Source organism: Diabrotica undecimpunctata, chromosome 5, assembly GCF_040954645.1.
Source record: "Diabrotica undecimpunctata isolate CICGRU chromosome 5, icDiaUnde3, whole genome shotgun sequence".
Classification (NCBI taxonomy): Eukaryota; Metazoa; Arthropoda; class Insecta; order Coleoptera; family Chrysomelidae; genus Diabrotica; species Diabrotica undecimpunctata.
This window is the reverse complement of record NC_092807.1, coordinates 25,142,515-25,163,334: the sequence shown is the minus strand read 5'-3', so window position 1 is coordinate 25,163,334 and position 20,820 is coordinate 25,142,515. Positions and strand designations below refer to the sequence as shown.

Below are 20,820 nucleotides of genomic sequence, written 5' to 3'. Positions count from 1 at the left end.
TAGAGAATCATCCGATTTAAAAGGATCCTCCCTTTCATTTTCACTGTCACTATTTGGTAACTCTTCAAGCACATGGTCTCTTCGACTTTGGAGCGCATTTTCAATACTTGGGTTGGTTATTTTCGTTATATTTGTTATTTTGAGCTGAAGTTACTGATTCGTTACACTCTACAGTTTTGGTTTTGTTTTTATCAGCTGTTTGAGCTAAAAACAAAATCTTTTTGTAAAAAGTAGTTAGTGTCTTAGTAAAACACAGACATAAACACACTTGCCATAAATTTTGCAAGTTTGATAGGTTTACATATTATTCTGCAATCAAAAGTATATTTAGTCAGGTATAAAATTGAGTATACCAGCTTAATACATGTAGTGTTGTGTCAATCGTTCATTAAGGACCGAAATAATCAGTGGCCGACTCTGAAAACGATTGAATCACTTCAATCGTTCGTTCGTTTCAATACTTTTCGTTGCCGTTTAAAACAAATAACAAGTAATCTATTGATTGATCTAAATCGACTGAAAACCGGTAGTATTGTTTACCTTGTTCATTGTCCTTCATACGTTTATGTTAGTGCGAGTAGGGCTTAGCTTAGATTCTAGAAGAAATATTCGAGAAGCTAGAATTTATTATGTTTTGGTCTTTAGACTTTTAGTGTAACTCAGAAATAATTATAAATTTATATGGAAATGTGTGCTGCATCAAAATATAAATATTTATTGTCTTTGTGCAAATTTTAATTTTGCGATATTTTATGATTTTAACTACCTAATAACGATATAATTGGGCCCGATAATATATTTTCCAACTCCAATACTCCCGGTCTGTAGCTGCCTTGCACGCAATTCTTAATTCAATATGTAGTATTTTAAGTTTTCAATCATTCACACGAATGCAATCATTCAGCCGCATAGCATATATCGGTCGTCGTCGCAAATGAGGGACGATCGAGGACCAAGGACCGAAAGTAATGAGAGTATTGGCTGTGCGATTTTGTTTTGGTTTAAACTCGTTCAGCGCCGCCGGCGGTCGATCAATAGATTTTTGTCACCATACAATTCGATCGTTATGAACTAGCGGGATTCGGTCATTCAATACTTTGAAGTGATTGAATCAAACTGTACCAATCAATCGCGATTAATACAACACTAATACATGACTTAAAATCGTTTGGGTAACATGACACTAGTGCAACTATTGCAAGTGCCTGTTCCCTGTCATAGCATAGTGTATATCTACAAAAACTGTTATTTAAAATTATTTTGTGTTATTATATCTCTGCAATCGGACATGTGAAATAAAAAACAATTGAAAATCTTTAAACACAATAAATTTATTTACAGCTTAATAATTAAATTGTACATGAAATAAATACCGATCACCTTCTTTTAAAATACACACTTTATTTCAACAGTGACCATTTTAGCTGTTCCTTGGCTGTTTGGAATACCTAGAAATAAATTTATTTTTGATTAACAAAAATATCTCTATTCTGTTTTTACACCATGGATGATTATGGTAGAAACTAGGTGCTTCTACAGCACAGTAAATAAATAACAAATATTATTCACGGACCAAAAGGCAAGGAAGATGATACTCTTAAGCTATAGTGGAAGCTAGCTAAAACCCTGGTCCTCCAAGTTGGGGGGTTGAGGCATCGGGTTAACTTCCTCTTACTCATGACTTGGAACAGACTCATGAAAAAATGATAACATATGTTATGAAAAAGGAAATTTAATTTTGGAACTTGGAACATAAAAGGATTTACTTAGCTGAAAAATAAATGAGATCATTTATTTAAGTAGACCTGATATGAAAATACCAGTACTCAAAGAAACAAAGGGTACTGGTCAAGAAGGTAAAAACCTTTTCAATTTCTTGACACTGGTTTGATAGAAATAACGTCAACATGGGACAATATTTCATTGGCATATTCTCCTTTCAAACAAGAATTCTTTATTTCCTAATGTTTTTCGCTAATTAGAAAGTTAATTTAAAGTTATAGCACTGTGACATTTCCTGCCCCTACTACCTTTGATGTTAAGGCCACAAAAGTTCAGTAACCTGAGTTTTAATTCCAAAATTATAAAGTTTATAAATAATAGTTTTTAAATAATACATAGGAAAGTTCTATTAAAAAACTCCTATTACAATTTACATTTAAATAGATGTCTGATATTAATATCCACATTTGATGTCAATGTTTCAGTTGGTTATTTTGAAATTTATTAACTTTCACCATTTCTTGTGCATTTCAATTTACTTTTATTCCATTATAAATAAATTAACTACACAAAACTTCATTACCTCTTGTAAAAAATATTATAATATATTGAGTTTTCACTGGAATTATGTCTTTCTGCAGCCAATTAGCTTAATTTACATGGTTAGAGGTTATAGAAAAATTGAAAATTATAGCAATTACGAAAATAGAAAGATAAAATTTTCCTGAATTGCAAGGTACTGAAGACTTGTTAAAAAAATATTCTTATCATCGAATTGTGCACTGGTTAATAAAGCTATACATAATAAACTATCAAAATGAGCATAGTTTTTGGTGGTGCAAAACTTTTGAGGCTAAGTTTATAAAAAAAATCAGAATACAGAAATCAAGCATTTATTTTTATAGTTACCTGTGCTACAGTTTGTTCCCCTAACGGAATATCATCAGTTCTTAGTGCTATTCTAGATACTACTGAACTTGAATCAGAATCTATAATTATCCTAAAACAAAACAAAAGTACTTTTTTAATTTTCTCTAGTTACAAATATTCATCATATTCATAAAAAATAGTTCAACAGTATATAGTACTCAGAAATTGTTCAGACAAATTGCTTTTATCATATATGGCTTATTAAACCAATTAAGTTAGTTTTTTACTCAACATAACTGTATAGATGGGGTTTGACAGTTGAAATATGTAGTATGACATATTAAAAAAAGACTCATCTAGGAATTCATCAATTTTTTAGTGGAAATATTTTTAAATAAATAATCAAAACATCAAATCAGTACAGAATTCATTGAAATAAATTACATATTTTATACCTAGACATTGTACCCTCATACTACACTTGTAGATCGTTTTTTTAATACATATATAACCAAACTTTAGATTGATAATGTCAAGAAGTAAATGTCACATTATTCAGCAAAAATTGGTGGTTAACTGAATTGCAGACTTCCATTATTTAAAAGTCAAATTCACAGTCTCTTATAAATATGATTATGATTGTGTTAGGTGACTCTATACAAGAAGTAATACAAAATCTTTATATTTGAAATTATATGTATATATGATAGCTTAATCACAATAAAGCCAATAAACTCAAAAAGTATTTCCTATTTACATTTAGAAGAAATAAACTTACCCTCCATCAACAATTTCATCCATAGCCAGCATAACAATATCTAGTGATTCCAAAACAGCTCTTTTTTGCATATTTTTCTTCAATATTTGACTTACTGAGTCATACAAGCAATTTAAAACACTCATTAGAATTAGCTAAAACAATATTTAAAAGTACATTAAAATTAAATTAAAAATTAAACAAAACTGCATATTACTTTTGGATTAGTCTATGCAACTGCCATATACTCTGATAGATTCCTTATACCACTGATAATTTCTTTATAAGAAGTTATACAAGTATCTTTTGGTGCTTTATAATGCACTAACCAACCAAAAACAATACATAAAGAAGTTTATATTAAGATAATTATTATTTTGTTTCTACCAATAAGTAGTATAATGATTCATTTATTCATAAACCCTAACCCTGTTAAAAAGACATCATTACAAAAATTAGTTTTTGGTTAATTTTCAATCACTGTAATCTATATTCCACTAACAGTGTTTGTCATAAAACACTTACCTCATTTTCATGTGAACTGCCCATAACATAAAAGAATAAATCTACATTACTTCTATACACACAAGTTAAACCATCCAACATGATAATTTCTGCATCTGCCCTGTGGGTTTTATTGAATAAATTTTTCTCAAAAGCTTTCTGCTCTTTTGCAGTTGGAAATATATCTTTATCATAGTATTTAGCCAACACTCTATTACCATCATAGTCCAATATAGCGATACCTTTTATGGTATACAACGTTGGTTCCTAAAATGCAATTCATAAATTAACACAACTATATACTTAAAATATTTCCATTATGCACAAATAATCCTTTTCATATAGCTGAATCTTCAAGTAGCAATTACAAGAACAATTCAGACATTTGATATTGCCTGTCTTATTGGAATTTGGTTTACTCTTGAATCAATAAATAACAGAAACTCACATATTTAACCATATTATCAATCAATAAAGTTTAACTTAGTAATGAAAGAAAAACATTTTTGAGTTAGAATACTTAACATTTAAATGCCAATATAACATCAAACCATTGTCAGAAATAATGTGAACATATACATAAAAAATAATGAATTAAATTTTTTCCCCTTACCAGTAATATTCCTTCCATTTTAATGTTACTTTAATTAATAATATTTGAGATGAGAATAAATTTACAAAAGTACACGTCTACAGCTATAATAAATTTGTGTTGATACGTTTTTTTTTTTGACGTATTGACGTTAACTCTGACATTGACAGAAAATAGGGCTTTTCATCAATACAATGTGTCACCCATTTTTTTCGAACAGACATTTTGTAAACAAAAATAATCTACAGTCTGTCCCAAACCCTTCTTTCAGTGCGTCACTAATTTTGACATAATATAGGATTTTAAGAATGTCGAGAATTATTTCATGTCATTTTAGTTAAATTTGACAGTTGCAGGATCGTAATCCCTCTTTTTCTAATTGAAAATAATTTAATAATTTTAATATTAGTCTTTATTCTTTCTCGATATATCTCGGCATATTTAAAATATTTTTATGACAATAAATACAAAATTAAATTTTCACTGTAAAATGTCTGATAATACTAACCTGGAATGACAATTATTTTATCAATTGACGTTGTGAAAGTAATGTCAAGATCGAGACCTTCTGCGTCAAATTATATTTATGCGCATCATTGATTGGATATCTATTTAGCGTATTCTAAACTCCAACCAATTATACATCCGTAACTAGAATTAGCTTTACGATAAATAATTTTCCAAGTTCTATGTATAATAATCACAGACTCACGTTTTTTTCTGTCACTTCTAGCTTAATGTGTTAGAGAGAATTCGATCAACTATGACGCACTGAAAGAAGGGTTTGGGATGAACTGTAGTTATTTGAAAAAATAAAGCTTCACAATTGGCAAATCAATTTTTTTAATCAATTATTATTATACCTGTAGAAAACGAAACAACCAAGCGCTTTAGTTATGGAATATGTAAGAGTGTCACACGCTCTAAATTATTTAAAAACAATACATATATTATTTTAAACTCTTCAGCCCTTATTTCGTTATAAGCAATGTTATTTTTTATAAAATAAAAAATATTTATTTGATAGATATTTCTTTATTAATTTATAAACGTTTGACGTATTATTATTACAAATAATTATTAATAGACGTCATTGTTAAATCTGTCTGTACGAAAAACATGGCGGCTGATGAAAAGTCCTGTGGTCAGTCTTGTGACATACCATGGTCTATACTGTGCCATGGTACAATGAATACCATGGTGACATACCAGAGATATGTAAGAGAGGGGATATGACACAAACGATATTTCTGTATCTACTAAATGGGACCACTTAATTTGACAGGATGTACTCTCCAATATGGCGACGGGCAGGTCCGGATTCAAATTAATTCAAACTGTATTTACGATTTACTGTTTAGTTTGGGAATAAGCATTGAGTTAGATTAATAATAGTTATTTGGAATAAAATTACTTTCATTTTTAGTACTCTTCAAGTACACTTTAATAATAATTATAAAATTTATTACATACATAAAGTTTAAAAAAATGTACAAAACCAGTCAATGATATGGTTTTAAAATTATAACATTTACATACAAGTAAAAAACAACAATTAGCAAGTGCACTTACATAAGTTTATATACATTTAGATATGTTAGTTCCATGTACTTCTTCTTACTTAAAGTGCCCTCTCCTCAATGGAGTTTGGCTACTACAATTTTAAACTCTTCTCTATCTTCAGCTGTTCTTTAGCTGTTCAAAATTTAGCCCTGTCCATTGTCGGATGTTTCTGAGCCACGATAGTCTTTTCCTTCCTAGGCCTCACTTTCCCTCGATTTTTCCTTTCACTATAAGTTGGGCATATTGGTACTTATTATTAATATTCCATTAAGTAGTAGTAATAGTACATTCCATGTACTATTAATATAAATTATATATTTTTATATAATTATTTTATATATTTATATAAAAAATATAAAAATTGGTTATTGTGTATAGGTAGGTAGTTAAAGAATTGTATCAAAGACATGCCGTGTTCTTTATCCTTTTTTAACTTATTGTGGTTTCTATGGAATTGTTATATCTGCATATAAAGATCCCTTTTCCAGTAATGTGAGCCTATGATAAGAGATATTATAGCTAGTGTCAAAGTCGCGGGATATTTTAAACGGTTGAAAATACTACTTTTTAGCTGTTGCAACTGTCAACAATAACTAACTCAACAGGCGATTGTCGATATTCACCGGCTTTTCGTTTATTTTCCGTAGCATATGTTACAGTTTGAGACACTCATCCTATGTATAAAGCTGGTACAAAAACTGGCTCACAATATGATGGTATATCGAGCCCTCGAATAAAAATTAGAAAAATGAAAGAGCTTTATTATATTGATGTTAACAATGTTTACAAGAATTTTTAAACAATATTTTTATTTTATTTTTTTTTAACAATTTGAATTCCACTAAATAATACCACTTTATTAATAAGAGGTCTCATACTGAGAGATTTGTCAGTCTTACTCTTGCACATATAGAACATCCTAATATCAATATAGCGGCTTGCTACAGCCTTTATTAGGAGTATTCTGTGATTATCTGAAAATTTTTGATCAATGCTATGACTAAGTAAATTTAAAAAGATGTCTGTGTTTATGTACCTCCGTAAAACTTTTGTAACTAAATTATTGGTACTCATACAAGTTGGAGAAGGGATTTCTTTTAAAATTGTCTCAGCCATAAAGCATTTATCAATTACACTTTCAGATGGATATTGCAATCCTTTTTTATTTTTTTTATCAATAAATGAAAATAAAAAGTTGTTCCGAGTGACACTTACTAAGGCGCTTAAACATTCACTACATACTAATCTTTTTTGTAAGTAAAACACAACATAACCAGCAATGTATGTAGTTATGCTTTTAGAGTATTGAGAGAAAGGATTGATATAGCTCATTGATCATGATCAATTATATCTACTGACACATCAGTATCACAACTATTATTATCAATCTATATTCTCTGGAAGTGATATTAATGTGATCGGTGGGATTGCATTTTAAAATATTTAAATCTTCTAAAGGAAAGCAGTTACCACTAAATTTATTTTTCAGTTCAACATGCACCAAAATTTTTTTATAAGCTGACTGAAACTTCATTTTGTACACAAATAAAGTAGCTTTATTATCAAAAAAGCATAAATCATATTTTTAAACGCAAAAAACTGCTGTTGTTATATATATACGAATATATATATATATATATATATATATATATATATATATATATATATATATATATATATATATATATATATATATATATGTATATATATATATATATATATATGAATAGCCAAAACAAAAATGTGATTAATTATTAACTAGTACTTTATACAAAATATCAAGAACCTTCTAGTTGAAATCTCTTTGTTCACACCTATACAAACTTATTTATTTGCAAATGAAAGCAAGTGAAATGTACAATTGAAGTTGTATACTGTGTAATGTCCAGGTGTAATTATAATTATAATGTCCAATTTACTAAATTTTGAAGGTTCCCAGTTCCCACACTATTTACGAACTGTATCCAGGCATTTCTCCTTTCAACATATTTAGGAAATCTACAACCACATAAACCAAATTAAAAAGATTACATGTTCTTTTTACACGCGGCATCACTAAAAACGGAAGTAATACCGCCCTGTACACTGTTTACAATTTGATACTAACCTATGAAAAGATATTCCAGTGGAGATTTTCTTATTATTACGAGTGTTATTTGGACACAAAATAAAAGAACAGGATAACAGTTTCACTTTAAATAAACGTAAAAACCGTACAAAAATAAGCTCAAAATATTTTTAAAATTAAATTTCTATGCACAGAACTACTCGACACAAACAACAATCTGTCAGATACTCACCAATATGGCGAACCGATCCCATATATTTCACCGTAAGTCATATTCCCTGTCTTACATATCTCTGTGACATACAGACACAAACCATTGAAGTCGACTACGGCAGCCAGGCAAGTTCATCGAATATGAATGTCTGTATGAGATAGAATAAAGAGGCTGTCGCCAAAGACCCAAACACTGAACCACGCAAAGAAATCAAAATTGGTTTAATATTTTTGGAACCAAGATACACATGACTTAAACTAAAATAAAATTCTGCCTTAAGATTCAAATATTCTGGACTAAACGTTATTTGTTTAAAGACATTTAAAAACGTTGTTCGGTGACTAAACTATGTAAGTGGCCTCTTTTTTTATTATCCAAGTCACATAATAATCCAAAAGACAGTAGAGAAGGCGAACCGAAATCTGGAGGCATTGATACGGCTGATGCCAAACATTGGAGGCCCAGGAAGCACCAAAAGAAAGGTGCTAAATAGAGTTTTCCAGTCGGTGGTAACCTACGCTGCCCCTGTGTGGTGTACTAAACACTGCGAAATACGCTAAGCTGATGGAGACTTCGCAAAGGTCCAACGTAAACGTTGCCTGTCAGAATTCAATGGATACCTTCTTAGGATCTTACTGGAATCTGGAATTAATTTTTTGGGATTTATAAAACGCTATCGTGCAGAAAAGTGGCCTATAGTTTTCATGGATGGAATATTTATCCATTCTTTCCATAATCATTTAGAATCTTAAAATCATTCGAATCAGGAATGTTTTAACCTATTTCCAAAGAACGAAGACTTATAATTATTAGCGCTGGCAATGAAAATGGCTTCTTTTCGAATATTTATTTAAGATTTCAATCAAAATCACATGAAAAACTGACTTGATTATTATTAATTCTTGAATATGTTGCCTGTTTGAGTCCATTTAAAATAGGTAAAAAGAAATAAGAATAATACTTACTCATAATCAGTTTATTCTACCACCAACGACCGGTTTCGCATACTATAATTTGCTATGCATCTTCAGGTCTTAAGGTACATGGTAAACTAAATGCTGAAATTATAAAACCCGTATTAAGGTGCTGTCTAGTAAACAAAATACAGCAATTATGCCAATGTTATATGTCTGTGATTATTAAATATGATTTAGAAATGATAAAACAAAAAGTAAAATTAAGCGATAAAAACAATCTAGTAAATTGAAATTAAATAAATAAATAACCAATAAATACTACTTACATGCCGATACAAGTATTATTATTTAGTGTTTTAGAAAACATAGTTCAAACTGTTGTGCTAAACTGGTGACGGGTGATCATCGGTTTTATTGTAACAGATCAGAGGTAATGTAAGTCGATAAAATCTCACCAGCTCTGGGGGTCATGTAAGATGCCCCCATTTTTAGTTTTTATTAATTAACGAAGTTAACAGTCTATTACATTTACCTTTGTAAATTCCATGAGGATTGTTTTTATTACTGATGTTCTTCCAATGTTTTTCTGTGGCCAAACAATGTTTTTAACAACTTTTTATTAAACTGATGATGGAATGATTCAATCCGAAAAGATCTTCTTTAAAATAAAAGTTTTAAGCTTTTAATAAGCATTTTTTTATACCTTGATACACACGAACACAACATGCTTTGTATTCAACAGGTATACTAGCCACTCCTGGATATATCCACTTCATGGTTTTGTTCCAGTTTCCGAAAATATCGAAATTGATTCAACTCAAATTAGATAAAAAATGCGTAATAGAGGCATTTAGCTACTCACCTATAATTTTTTCTGCTTCACTTAGCGTTCCACAAACAAGTACTTATTTGAATAAAAATGTGTATTCGCGCCAAATAATTTTTTCACTCAATACTACTAATTGTTCCCATATAACTAACCGCCTCGGCTGCTCTGTGACAGATATGAAACTACGGACATTGCTATCATATAAAACAAGCCATCCACGAAACAGTTTTAAGTAGGTATGCAACCAGAATTTCACCCGTTCATTTAATATGACTTTGGTCCAAGTCCACCTCAAGGCGGTTGTATAAATATATATATATATATATATATATATATATATATATATATATATATATATATATATATATATATATATATATATATATATATATATATATATATATATATTTAGGGATTCTACAGTATTCACTGCCTTCCCTCGCTCAACCGTTTCCATCTCTCTCTGTTGTTCCATTCTCCATCGTTTAGTCCTCTCTTACTCATGGCGTCGTCTACTTCGTTCCTCCAGGATTTTCGGGGTCGTCCTCTTTTCCTCCTTCCTATGGGGCTCCATTCGGTTATTCTTTTTATCCATCTGCTGTCACTAGCTCTTCTTACATGTCCATACCACTTTAGTCTTTTTTGTTCTATATATGTTAGTATGTCTGTTTCTATTGATGTTCTTTGCTTTATTTCGTCATTACTTCTCCTATCCATTCTTGTTACTCTGCAGCATCTTCGCAGGCATTCCATCTCTGTTGCTATTATCTTAATGCTGTTTTTCTTGTTTTATAAATCTGCGTTTTTGTCTTCATATTTAGGTGTCTATCCCACCATACTGAGTTAAGTTGTCGGATTGCTGTTCTTGTTTGTCCTAATCTTTGTGTAATTTCTTCCTCTGTTGTTGCCTTTTTCGTGATTATAAACCCCAGGTATTTGAATTTATCCTTTCCTTTGATTGTTACGTTGTCATCAATCGGTTGTATAAATTCGAGGGTTAATTAAAATGTTTGCGATTTATGGTATACAGCCGACTACAAGAAATTAATTTTCCTTGTGGAAAACAAAATATAGTTACTGTCGTAAGCAAGCATTTTTTAGTAACATTAAGGCAGCTTTACATCTAGGCTATGCAAGTCTCATGCTATGCAAGTCCGTCTTGCATGGCACATCTCTTGCCTAGCTTGACCTTTTTACATCAGAGATATTTCTGTGCAATTTTAGATCCCACTTACATTGTTGCCAACAGAGAAAATATTTATCAATTTGAGGTTATTTTATTTTAAATAAATATAATTAAGTACTAAAATAAATAATATAATAAATAAATATACACTATTTATGGTTATTAAAAGGGTGAAGGATGTCAACCAAAGAAAAGAAAACATTGTTATTGTTGAATATTGCTGTTGTAGCAACAATCATGAAAAATAATAAAAAAAGAAAACCTAGAAAATGCTGGGTCAAACCTTGGTTGAATGCAGGACTGGGAAATTTGAAGTTACCCCAAGAGTTCTTGGATGCTAGAGACCTTCAAAGTTTTAAAAACTTTCTTCGAATGAACGAGTCCACTTTCCTTAAGCTCCTGGAAAAAATTAATCCCTTAATTCAGAAAACAGATACCAATTTTCGCCAGTGCATTCCATCAAGGACAAAATTAATTATATCTTTAAGGTATCTGGCAACTGGTGAAACGTTTCGATCTCTAATGTACAATTTTAGAGTATCAGAATCAGCTATATCTCAATTTATTCCCATTATGTGTAGGGCAATTTATGATATACGCTAAAGATAGAGATGAGATAAGGTTATGTTTTATTCTGTAATCTATTATAAATTGTTATGTTGGCAACGTGAATTTTAACGATAAATTGCAAGAAAATAGCATGAAAAATAGAACATGTTCTAATTTTTCGTCTAGCACAGGAATTGCATGGAAATAGCCCGTGGGCATGCGCACTTCCATGATCTGTCTTGCATGGCTCTTGCCTAGCATGAAAATAGCATAATGTAAAACTGTCTTTAGTTGAAATTGTTGAAGTTGATTAACAAATGTAACTAACATTATATCGAAACAGGTTTCAGGAACAATAAATTTATTTTTATAATATGAAATAAATGTGTAACATTTAACATTGTTTTTTGTATTAAAATATATCTCTTACTTTAAAAATGACCATTTCAGCTGTTCTTTGGCAGATTGAAACACCTATAAATAAATTTATTTGTTCAATATTTAAAATATAATTCGTACACAAATACAAAAATACTGCTATCTTTACAACTGTAGTAATGTATAAATTTAACAAAAAAACACTATTTTTACAGTTTATATATCCTACCAAAACAAAGAATGTATCGCAGTAGTTACCTGGGCTACAGTTTGTTCTCCGATTTGAATATCATCGTTTCGGAGAGCTATTCTAGATATAACTGAATTCGAGTCTGCGGCTATCATTATCCTGAAAAAAAAAAGTCACAAATGAATTTGATAAATTTTTTTATGAACATAATAAAAGCATCTTCTTCATCTTTTTACTACAGTACTCAAAAGACAACGACCTTTTTAAGTTGTCTACAGTTTGTTCTTTAATTTTGTACTATGGATAGCATAAATGATCCAATTTATGCTTTGACTTCACTTTGAAGTAACACTCGATTTTCATCACTTCATTAATTTTAGTCTCCTCCCATTAAGAATATTTATTAAAGAGTAACTATGTTACATATGTAGCCCTTTCTCAAAAAAAAATGGGTTCATATGTGTTACTGAAAAAATGCTTGCCCGCCGCAGATATCTAGTAGCAGCAGTAGTAATAATACAGCAGGATCGATGAAGAATAATGCCATTGTACAATATCCTCAATCAAAGCAACAATTTGAGAAATTCTAGCAATAGTTGTTTGCATTGATATACGAAAATGTTTCTTACCACTCCCTAACACGTGTTTCTGGGTCTACCCGTCATCAGAGAGAGTTTGTAAGAAGACTCAAACCATATCAAAACGCACCGACTACTCTGGCAATTATAGAAAAAATAATTACCAGAGTATGCTACTAGAAACATCTAGTGAGGAAAGATGAAGTTAAATGTGTCGATAGATGACGGGTAGACCCAGAAACACGTATTAGGGAGTGGTAAGAGACTCAAATTAAATCGAAACGCAACCGTTTTCGTATATTTATCATCCTTACTCGACGCAATGAGTACAAGAATGATGGTAATTTATATGGGCAAATTGTTGATGCATAGTGGAATATAAACATTCCCAGCATCGCTCTTAATGGCTTGATTAAGCGTGAGTATACAATTTACTTTAATTGCTATCGACACATTTAACTTCACGTTTGCATTGATATCGTTTAATTACTGATCAATTGTCAAACTGATTTCATGAGAAGCATTGAGTAAAACATTCTGGGCACACAATTTCGTAATGAGAATTAAAACTTTTTAAAACCCTAGATATCATAAAAACTTTTGATAACATCTACCAAAACAGCAAAATGAAAGTCAGCATAGATAGACAACTTACATAACCTATAGACATAGGCAGCGGAATAAGACAGGGGGGGCTCATTGAGCTCTACGCTCTTCAATTTAATCATGACTGAAATCATTAAAAGTGTCAACAAACGCAGAGGATACAGAATGGGAAACAAAGAAGTTAAAATACTCTATTACGCAGGCGATGCTATATTGATAGCCCAAGATGAAGATAGTCTGCAAAGACTGGTCCACGTATTTAACACAAGAGCAAAATAATGTAATATCACAGTCTCAACTCGGAAAACTGAAACAATAGTAATCAGCACAGAAGCAATGAGATTCGTGGCATTATTATTGAACAAGTAATGGAAATAAAGTACCTTCGAATTACAATGTCCAGATATGGAGACCTGGACAAAGAAGTGATAGATCAAGTATAAAGAGCAAATAACCGACATATTAACACTGAGATGAAGTCAAACATTTATAAAGCCAGTGTAAGACCAATAATGACATATGTATCAGAAACGAGACCCGATACAGCCACAACACAAAGACTACTAGAAGCGGCAGAGATGAGAGTACTGAGAAGAATTACAGAAAATACGTAGTGTATAAACGAATGGAATCTAAACAGAAAAAAGAATGAAATAACCACATAATCAGAATCGGGGAGACCCGTGTGGTCAAAATCACAAGAAATAGGTCACCAATCGGTAGGACTACCGCATAAAAGATGCAGTGACAACATTCCATAGATATATTAATTTATCAAACGTCTTAATCTGTCTTCGAAGCAAAACAACACGCACAGGAAAGAGATAATTGGAGAGAAATAATCAAACAAATTACATGACGCCACTACATCCTTACGAAGAAGAAAAGATTGAGGAGGAGGAGGATTAATTTGTCAATAACCAACAAAAAAGAAGAAGATGATGAAAATTAAAACTTAATGTCTGTAGTACAAAAACAATGATCTCAAACTGTTGTGTATCTGTAGAGTAGCAAGGGCGAGTTTAAGTTCCACAGCACTTAGGCCACAATTGACCCATTGTGCATCCTCCCAGGGAGCTGTCGTCCTTAGCTCGCTGTCCATCCTGCCATTTCTAGAAAGGTGGACAAGTCACCAGGGACACCTTCCTTATATGGGCAGGTGTAGGCCAGGACTTGCCGAACGCGTACTCTCGTATTAACGATTCCGGGAATTCACATAGGACATTCTCTACAGTTTCGTTTCTTATTCACACTTCCTGCATAGACGTGTGTCTACTAGTCCCAGTCTGTGGTGTTTGACAATAATAATAACTATAGAAAAATACAATTAAAATTTCGGTATAGATGTATACGATGTGAGCTCAGCTGAACGTTTGCGTCCAAATCAAATCGCAATTGATTCCAGCGCTCATCTTCGACATACACTGCTATCGATCTGCAGCGCGCCGCAACTAAGCAGAACCTAACAAACCGTTAACATAAGAGAACCATTCCTTTGATTTTGACGAACGTGCGTGGCGTTCGACTGACTGTGAGTTATGCGTCGCTCACTGTTCTAACAAACCATAGCTTTAGTGTTACCTTGGCAAGTCTACATCCTTGCCCTTCTTCCAATCTTTTCACGGTTTCCGTGTGGGAATGACATTTAACAATTTCCGCGATTGTTGTAGTTGACCAACCAAAAAGATCCCCAGGTCCTAAGAGTCTTAGGCATGCCACCTCCCTAGCTAATTGGTCAGCAATGACCTGCTTGCCTTTATTCCTGTTGTGTCCTTTAACTCACCTCAGGATGATGGTATTACCATCCGAAGCTCGAGTTAGTGACTAGTGACACTCCATTACTAACCCTGATGTGACATGTGGTCTATTCAAGGTTAGTAGCGCTTTTTGCTATCTCTACAGATTATTATAGTTTTCCCGGCTATACCTTTTTGAGTTATCTCTTTTGCGGCTATGAAGATACAACCATCGCAAAATTGTTACTAACTAGTAAAATAAATATGTTAAGCCAGGTTCATCCAAATAATTTTCAAAAAATGGAAATTTTTTCAAAAATTACTAGAAAATACTCTATAAATAGTATAGAATTGGTCACGAAGACCCGCGCGACTTTGAAGTAGGTTAAGAAGAGAAGTTAGCTATGCGCTCCAAGCGGTTACTCAGGCCACTCAAGCGGGCCGGGTGACGGTAGCTCTTTACTTTAATTGGCTTTTCTCGGAACCACGTTTTTTCAACTAAGTGTCACTCCTATTTCCAATTGCACTTATCAACATGAACCAAACGGCATTTCACTCTTTAGAACTGTCTCTCTATGGTGGTACTACAAGCAAAAATAATATTCATTGTTATTTAAAAAAGTTATAAAAAATAAATGTGAAACAAAACGGTCGAAAAATTCAAAACGCCGCCATTTTATTTTTGTTTTGTAAAAATGTTTCATTGTAGTACCGACCATAGCCAATTCGATACAGAATATAAAACCATTTTGTTTTCTGCTTTCAAATGATTCGTTTCTAAGGAATGATGACACTAACCAATAAATTGGACGAATTCAAGCAGCCATTTTCAGATCCGCCATTTTGGAAAAATAAATAAACAAAAAAATTCTTCAAGTAGTTTAATTTCATAAAGTTTCACCTGTAAAAAGTTTTATTTTGAAATATCTTTTGTACTATAAATAAAACTTATTTTAAGAAACACATGTTTTCGAGAAACCTGGCTTTAAAAAGATATACATATACATATGTTGTGTGAAATATTTCATATGTAAACAAGTTTCAATAAAAGAACATAATACTGATATAATTAACTTACCCTTCATCACAAATTTCATCCACAGCTAACATCACAATATCTAATGAATCTAAGAGTGCTTTCCTTTCCATATTTTTCTTTAGGATCTGGTTAATTGTGTCATATAAACAATTTAAAACACTCACAAGCATAAGCTAAAATGAGTTTTGTGCGTTAAACATACAAAAAAGGAATTTATTCTTAAACAAATCAATTGATATCAGTATAAATTTCAATTAGAGTAAATATTTTAGTTTGGATATGCTCTGTAAACATTAAAAGAGGATGAATGGCTGCTGTAATACTTAAAAAATCATATCAATTATTCTACTATAAAAACTAGTGAAATCTGAATATTTGCTAATGACACCACCACAATCAACAAAAATATCTTAAACAGAGCTATTAAAGTTCAATACCTATTGGTAATACTTACTAATGATAATGTGTACCTATCAACATAATAAAAATAGACTAAGCACAGTAAGTAAAATAATGAAACGTGAAGCTCAATTGATGGTATACCTCTCACTCTTTAATACCTAGATCACCTAGCATAACAAATACACCTCTCCTCCAGCGTTCCATTAATCCCACCTATATTAGTTTGGTAGATCATGCGCATAGATCACGCACAGACAGTAGATTTGGTAGATCACGCACAGACAAAGATAGCTAGACCACTTAAAAAGAATATTGTTGTTTCACCTCTATTCACAGACCAGCCCGAGCCTTACCTAGTCTATTTGTATGTCTATGAGTGTACCACGGCAAAATATGGTATGACCTATTTCCATCAATACGCATCAATTTTGATCCAATATGCTTTTTTAATCAATTCCATTAAGAAAGTTCAGAATAAGTTTCTTAGGTATTGCGGTTACAAAATGGGAATTCCAGTGGCAAATATAGACAAAAAAGTAATTTTAGATAGATTAAATCTAACAACACTTTATAACAGACAAATTCAGTTTGATTCTGTTATTTTTTAAAAATTATTAAATAACTTAATTCAATGTCTGGAACTTTTAAGTAAAATAAGCTTCAATATTCCACAGCATAGACTTTGAACTTTTTCATATAAATTTTTATGCTACCAATTATGCCTGCAATAATCAATTTGATATTGCCTTAAGTCTTTTAAATATTATCAATTATACTTCATATTACGAATCTAAAGATTTTTAAACATAATGTGCATGATCTCTAAACTAAAATATTTACTTTTACTAAAATTCATGAAAATATCGAGCCATTGAAAAAATAATTTAGGCAGGCTTTGAAATAAACATTCCTTTAGTTAAAAAGTTTGTCACTTCCACACAATAACACATAATTTATAACCTAACTTATTTAAAAAATGTTGCTTTCTTTAAAACACAAATTTGAACAAAATAAGATTATATAAACACATTTAACTTCTTTTATCAGAACTTAACATAACTTATTTATCAGAATTATAATAAAACTCATAAACCAGGTCATTCAAATGTGGAGAAGGAATTGCCAAACTAGTCTACCTTTAAAATTTGGATGTAGTTACAAAGTTAGAAGGCACATTGCAGTGTTAGATTCAAACTAGTGGCATAACATTAGTGTACAAAGCTGTCTTTAAGATAGCATACTTCCAATAGTACAGAATTTAAACTTGTGTGTCCTCATAATTGAAATTAGGTATGTCTTAGTGTATATCATATGTTTAAGTATTAATGTAGATTATTGAAAAATTAATGATTGTAATTTTTTAATGATATTCTGTATAATTTTAGTTTAACATTAGAATCATATATACTGTATATTTTAAATTGAATATAAAAAGTTTCTTACAAAGTTTAGTACTGGTACAACTCAATACCTGAGAGTTTTTTGCTTTTTTTCAAGCAGCATACATTAAATTTATAATTATGTCTCTTTTATCAAAAATTTGGCATCAAAGGACCATGTTAGCCTAATCTACTGCAAAGTTACTTAAATATAGTTAGGCAAATTAAGGATATAATTTTAGGATGGACAGTTGAATGGAATGTGTGGGTGGATAGTATCTATTAAAAATGAATGCTACCCCAAAACATCCCCCAACCTGCCACTCTAGTGCCCACCAACTTCTTTGATGTGGAATATTCTAAGTTGAACAGAATTTATCTAATGTGACCACTGCTTAGTCAAAAACACATTCACACTCTTCTGGAAATGAATAATGTCATTTACCATTTAATTTTACATCTGTATAGAAGTAATATTTGATAAATCTTGTCTTTTTGCTGATTGAATTGTTATTTAATTTTCTCATTTTTTTTAATATACCTCTATAACCAAACATAACATTGCTAATGTCAAGTCATAAATGTATCATTCAGCAAAATTGGTAATAAAGTAAACTACAGTCATCCCTTACTTTGAAATTATTTCATAGTCTACCCCATTACAATTTTTTAAGGCTCTTTATCAATTGATATGCTACTGCTCAATTAATTTGATGTGTCATTATACCTTTAACATCTTACCTCATTTTCTTGAGAACTTCCTATAACATAAAAAAGCAGTTCAACATTACTTTTATAAACACAAGTTAAACCATTTACATTGATAATTTCCCCCTCTGGATTTTTGAAGGTTTTACTAAATAAGTTTTTCTCAAATGCCCTTTGTTCTTTGGATGTAGGAAATACATTTTTATCATAGTATTTGGCCAATACTCTGTCACCTGTGCAATCCATTATTAAAATACCTTTTACAGTATATAAGGTTGGTTCCTAAAACCCCAAAGTATACTATTACTGCAGATACATATATAGAAAACCTCTGTTAACCATCATAGACCAGGATAGTTTGCGGGTGATTCATACATCAATTTTTCAAAAATTATGTTTTGACATTCACAATTAGTTCTCAATTAAAATTATCCTTCCAATCAAGTAGAAAATTCAAACCATGAAAGCTGTTTATTAAAATCATCAATAATGAGACTGTTCTGTTATTCATATTGATATTGACAATATCTCATAAGTATTACATGTTCAAGTTGATAATATTAGTCATCCATTAATCATAGTAGTTACAAAGTATATCGACGCATACGCGTCTATATTCTTTGGTAATTAGCTTGGAAAATTGAACTTTAGTGAAGTGAAATGTTTATTTGAAACATATGAGACATTAAGATAGGTATAAAACACAAACTAATATGGTGATTAAGTTAAGAAAAAAAAAACAAAAAATTAAATTAAGACGGATCTATTATGTGTATGAAAACTGTTTTGAGATTATGTTGTATAATATAAATAATAATAATTATATTATTTGTATAATGGTTAAAGGAGCATTTAAATGTTCAAAAATGTCTCCCTGGTTATGTTTTCTCATATCTTTAGGATTAAAAAAATCAATGTTATATTCTCACCCATAGCATTCCCTCCATTTCCTAGCCTATTTTAATTATATATTATTATGTAGATGGGTTTATATCAAAAAAATAAAAAAAAAACAGGTTAACTTATCAATTAATTGTTAACTTCCATGACAGATGCCATTAGCCATTTATTTTGACAGTTTTTGATGTTTGACTGATTGACCGTATGTCTGTAATTGTTATATTATCTGTGGTGTCTGTGTCTACGAGAATGCTTCTCTGTGTATTTCTGTGTCCTGTGAAGTGTTGCTGTGTGTTTTAAGAAGTTAAATATGATGGATGTGATGTTGATGTTAGATTGAATTTCGTCAAATAGAAAGAAAGTTAGGTTAATGCCTAAATAGGTTTATCTCCTTTGGGTTATTCTATTTTTCACTTTTATACTGTCCAAAACGCAGAATCTACAATTTTTAAAATTCACTCTACCATATATTCCTAAATTACTGTAAAATGTCTAAAGGCGGCAGAGGTAGAGGATGGCTAAATATCAATAAAAATCAGAATAACCCTGTGCCTCCAGGTAATATAACTGTAGCTAAACCAAATATTCCTTCCGTTACTGATGAGTCTCTATTTACTGATTCTTCTGAATACAAAGATATTATTAACAGAGTTAAAGAGCTCAATACGTCTGATGATGGTATAAAGTTTAACCAAAAACTTAAATATATATTGGAAAATTGGAAACAAGACTGTAAAAGTAGTGAAGAAGTGGAGTAAGTATTTATGGAAAACATAATTTAGCATGCTGCCTAATTCCAATATATTCTCAGTTTTAACAAATCCTTAAAATACTGAGACAAAGTATTCTTTATTTGTTCAACCACTTGTTAACATCTTGTAGGGTCCTTGGCGACTATCAGGACATGAATTTATTAGTTCTATGACGATAATTTGTTGTATTTCTACTTTTCTGTTTACATCTATTCCTTATGCAAATCACCTCACTGCTTTTCAAGAACATAGGCTTAAGTCAAAAAAGACAATTTTAGAGGAGAGACATTTTAAAATACCTCTCAAGCTGACTTAAGTCTAAAAATAGTTAAATTTTATCATTTTGTTAACCCCTATTAGAGTTGAGTCCTTTTTTCCTGA

General features: G+C 31.0%; 3 protein-coding genes across 3 annotated transcripts in view; 1 reads left to right on the top strand and 2 right to left on the bottom strand.

Moving 5' to 3' along the window:
- Positions 1 to 1,311: 1,311 nt before the first annotated feature.
- LOC140440565 (coatomer subunit zeta-1-like) lies at positions 1,312 to 4,610 on the bottom strand. The gene is made up of 5 exons (XM_072530945.1): positions 4,467 to 4,610; positions 3,875 to 4,120; positions 3,371 to 3,504; positions 2,632 to 2,722; positions 1,312 to 1,448 (listed from the first exon to the last, which is right to left on the bottom strand). The coding sequence occupies exons 1-5, from the start codon at positions 4,482 to 4,484 to the stop codon at positions 1,401 to 1,403; spliced, it is 537 nt and encodes a 178-aa protein (XP_072387046.1). The 5' UTR covers positions 4,485 to 4,610; the 3' UTR covers positions 1,312 to 1,400.
- Positions 4,611 to 12,115: 7,505 nt separating this feature from the next.
- LOC140441198 (coatomer subunit zeta-1-like) lies at positions 12,116 to 19,869 on the bottom strand. Its single transcript, XM_072531771.1, has 5 exons — positions 19,717 to 19,869; positions 18,821 to 19,069; positions 16,338 to 16,471; positions 12,408 to 12,498; positions 12,116 to 12,245 (listed from the first exon to the last, which is right to left on the bottom strand). Exons 1-5 carry the CDS (start codon positions 19,732 to 19,734, stop codon positions 12,198 to 12,200), a joined length of 540 nt encoding a protein of 179 aa, XP_072387872.1. The 5' UTR covers positions 19,735 to 19,869; the 3' UTR covers positions 12,116 to 12,197.
- A 92-nt stretch (positions 19,870 to 19,961) lies between these two features.
- Positions 19,962 to 20,820, top strand: part of LOC140441197 (CBP80/20-dependent translation initiation factor) — a 31,467-nt gene continuing 30,608 nt past the window's right edge. The window contains exon 1 of the mRNA XM_072531769.1: positions 19,962 to 20,441. Within this exon, the coding sequence (XP_072387870.1) occupies positions 20,176 to 20,441 (266 nt within the window). The 5' untranslated portion in view covers positions 19,962 to 20,175. The remainder of the gene's footprint in view (positions 20,442 to 20,820) is intronic.